Source organism: Euprymna scolopes, chromosome 30 (genome assembly GCF_053919585.1).
Source record: "Euprymna scolopes isolate OS-2025 chromosome 30, ASM5391958v1, whole genome shotgun sequence".
NCBI lineage: Eukaryota > Metazoa > Mollusca > Cephalopoda > Sepiida > Sepiolidae > Euprymna > Euprymna scolopes.
Genome location: NC_136511.1, coordinates 21,148,224 through 21,152,445, shown reverse-complemented (window position 1 = coordinate 21,152,445; position 4,222 = coordinate 21,148,224). Strand labels below are relative to the sequence as shown.

Below are 4,222 nucleotides of genomic sequence, written 5' to 3'. Positions count from 1 at the left end.
AAACTGAACTAATATCGGCCGTAAAGTGCGTGTTCCAGTCGTTTTGTAAAAATCTATTCTTCATACCACGAATAATTAGCAACTGTTACTCGTAATAAACGCGAACTTCTCACCCCTCTGTTTATAAATGTGAACAGAAATAATAAAACCATCTTGCTTACCCCTTTTTTATCAGTCGTATACATTTATTATATGGCATTTAGACATCTAAATATTCCTAGCGTGTACTGATTTCAAAACTATAAAATAGAACCACTGTTCAGTTATTTTTAACGCCAAAGCTAAACACAAAGGGAGAGGAAAGGTAATGTAAAAGGGATTCTTAACAATCACTAGAGTTTCGTGAGTTATTAATGTTTTAGTGGCTGTTGATATGTGAACGTAGGAGATTTGAAAAAATACTTACCCGAAGTTTAATTGATTTGTTTTATCAAACGATATATTATGGGCAATATATTTATCGTTTAAGATTCTGAAATTTTAATTCTTACTTGGATTCACAGGAATCTTTCATTTATTTTTATATCAAGAGACCCCCTTCCTGGGGCTAATATCAAAGCTTTATAATGTACATATTAGATTAGCCTTTTTATCTCCAATACTTTCTCTTTAGTATATTAAGTTTTTCTCGTAAATAATTCTGACAATCGTATACATTTAAAATTTTCGGTTTTGTGGCTGCCAGTTTCTCTTGTTACTACTTTATTCATGGCAATTTTAGTTCTATACACCTATCTTAAATACTTAAAATGTTCGTTTGACTGCATTTACCGATATGAATTAATGCAAATTCTAAATGATCACATCCTTTTAAGGTGTAATTTTCTCTGAATTAAACAAAAACCATGTTTATATTAATGTGCGACAAATTAGTGGTCCTGGATGTCCTTAAACTATATCCAGTGGCGAGGCCCCAGCTTGCGGACTTTGAGGAGTGGAGCCATCCTTTAATTGCCATTGCTCCCAGGTCCACTCTGACCCGGAATGGTAGTACCTGTTAGGGTGGCAACTATCGGTTAAATAGAAACCGACTTGAAAACAAATATATTAAAAAATTCTTAAATCTTTGGATTCGGCATTAAATAACCTGAAAATGGTTGATATGCCGTAAAACAACCAAACAACAAATTAGGTCAGCAAAGTGTCTCGCTGGTTCTGTTTTCATACGTAGTTAAGTACGTTAATCAAGCACCCCCGCGTTTCTCTTGTCAAGACAAACGATTTTTAATTTAAATAGGAAGACTTGTGTAATGTTATATTAGTGACTGGTCGAAATCAGCGGAATCTAAACCTGCGTTTAGTTGCTTTTGTTTTCAAAGAAAATTTATAGCATTTTTTATGAAGTCGACAGTGTATTCTTTGGCTCGTATTTTTAATACCAGCCAAATCTGTAAATCAATTTATTTTAGATAAATAACCGGGAGCATTGGCGTGCTGTAGTTTCTTCTACTTTACTTTGTCAGATACAAACCCTAATAGCTATATCGCGTATTCATATGGAATATTGATAGCTGCAAAGTAACCTAATTAAAACCTAGTAAAACCATGTGTCGTAATGCTTATTGTAAAAATGAATCGCATCTTTCTTTATGAATAAATGTCATAAGGTTAATTCGCTTGAATAAGATACGACTGTATCCGCCAAAAAGCTATGAAATATACGATATACACAATGTTGAAAGCTGCCATAAACATTTTAAAATGTATATTTTATATTTTCAGATGGCTGAGAATGTGGCAGATGAAGTACGTGGATTTAATTTACGAACAGGTCTTTCAATTTACTATTTAATCAAGACTAATAATCTCGATGGCATACGTTCACATCTCGACCCTTTAACGTTGCATGATCGTCAGTTAATTGTCTGCCAAATTTTCTTCGATAAAACTCTTCTCGGATTTGCATGTGAACTCGGCTTTCGAGACATCGTGAAATATCTCTTGGACGAATGTGAAGCTGATATCTCTGAGCGCTACTTTCATAACACGTGGTTATCTTCCTTGAGAGTCTCCGTTAACAAGCTGGACTTTTCTATTTTAACTTTCTTGATAAGACGTGGAGCATGTGCTGCTGATACACGCGAGACAATCCAATGTGCCGACTACGTTTTAAAAAATGAATATTTCTCTCTGTATATAATTTTGAGTACTTACACCAATGCAGTTGAATCGATGAAGGACATCCCAAGACTACCGATTTTAAATTACTTGGTGGCCAGCGAGAATGTAAAACACACAGAATTCTATTTCAGGGCGTCAGCATCAGGAGAAATTGACTCGATAAAAACCCTACTGCCAGATTGCATAAACCCAAGAGTAAGTAACGATTCTGAAGAGAATGCATTGTGCCTGGCCATCTTGAATGGGAAGAAGAATGCTGAGCATTGTTTGTTGAATTATAGGGTTTTCCATTTAAAAGATTATGTTCGAGCTTTGGAGTTGTGCGGTGCCAAATTTATAGTATTTCAATCGAAATTCGAGAAAGGTTTTCAATGCTGGAGGAAAGCATTAAGAATCCGCACTGAAAACTTCTTTGGCGTTTCAGATAAATTCGAGAAACTTCAGACCAGACTGGGGTTTGAATTTCGTTCCGAAGCAGAACTCGACTTGCTTAAGGGCCATGATGCTGACATCTATATCCAGGCATTGATAGTTTTTATCCGTTTGCTTTCCCCGTCGGGCGAGCCCCTCCGTGATGCATTTGTAATCGTTTCCCAGCACCCCGTCTTCCACAATGACTTTTACCGAACTATTAAGATACTCGCTGTATTCGAAGAATTTCCACATTTGCCTCATTACGGACGTGTTTCTTCTCTCCGTAAAGCTCTTGAATATTTCGGGATGTTTCTTCACCGACACTTCTACTGTGATCCCTCAGATATGGGTGAGCTTTCACATAAATTGAAAAGACTAATAAACTCTATGAAAAAGTTTAAATGGGATGAGTTGCTCAGCTGCCAAAAAGAATTCTACCGTATCGTTTATATACGACTTCTTAAACGCGTACTTCTTTTTCTAACCGCTCTGAGTAAATTTGAACAACCGATACACGACATGGTGAATTGTAAGTACATTTCGGACATAATGACGTGGCATTCTAATCCGTATCCAACAACGTTGCTTCATATATCGCTCGATAAAAGAGCTGACGTCTCTGTGATTTCATTTATTGTTGATTGTTCGGATGATGTGAGCTGCAAGGACAACCTAGGAAACACCCCGTTACACATTGTCTTGTTCCGACCCACAGATGACCCTGACCTATTACGTTTGATAAACTTGTTAACAGATGCTGGAGGTAATATTTATGCAACAAATATATTGGGTGTGTCTCCCTTTGTGATGTTGAAAGACAAGGGTATTATTAAAAGCTGCTGATTCTCATTAAAATCGACACGTCTTTACTGAAACGTTTGCCTTTTAAGAAATTAACGCAGTTTTGTGACAGCCTTACTGAACGTAAAACGTATCTATAATTTGCACCGGGATTTTATGAACTTATCAGCACACTGAGATACATATTTATTCAGTTGATTTTGAACCTATTCATTAGAATCAAATTAGCATCTAAAACAATGTTCCAGAAACGATTGCCTTTTAACAAATCAGAAAAATTAGATTATTCTTTTTCCAAAAACCTCGGCATAATCTTCGTGTTTTGTGAACATGTTATCACAGATAAATTGTCTTTTGACAGGAAACTCTTCATAATTAATAAACAATTTTTACAGTGCCTTATTGCACAACTTATAAGTACAATGTAAACGGCGTATCGCAGTATAACAAGGATAGGATCATATTTATGAAACTTCCTCCACAATGATTTTTTTTCATTTTATATATTTCTTCGAACTTGACCGAAATTAAAATTTAATATTTGGTTCATGGTTCGATTTCGCAAAATTTCACCTGTTATATTCATATTCAGTTTAATTTATTACGTCAGAATATTTCTACGTGGCTTTGTGCCTATTCTGAGATTTTTAATTTTATTTAAATGTCAAATTAAAAATTTTATCTTAAAATACATGCAACCTAGGGTTGATCTCGAATGTAAGGAATTCGTGACGTTTAACAAACGCACACTTGTCTTTTTTTCTACTCTATTTTCCATGAAAATTTCGATTAATTATAATCATTTGAAAAAGTATATTTTTACCAGCTGCTCGGACCTGGTGTTTCCAGGAAGCTTTAATAATTTCTATTTTTGTTTCGATTTTTA

At 35.1% G+C, this 4,222-nt stretch overlaps 1 protein-coding gene across 1 annotated transcript; it reads left to right on the top strand.

Annotated features, from left to right (window-relative positions):
- The first annotated feature begins 263 nt into the window (after positions 1 to 263).
- LOC145254583 (uncharacterized) lies at positions 264 to 4,010 on the top strand. The gene is made up of 2 exons (XM_080113191.1): positions 264 to 304; positions 1,723 to 4,010. Exon 2 carries the CDS (start codon positions 1,723 to 1,725, stop codon positions 3,376 to 3,378), a length of 1,656 nt encoding a protein of 551 aa, XP_079969317.1. The 5' UTR covers positions 264 to 304; the 3' UTR covers positions 3,379 to 4,010.
- The last annotated feature ends 212 nt before the right edge of the window (positions 4,011 to 4,222 follow it).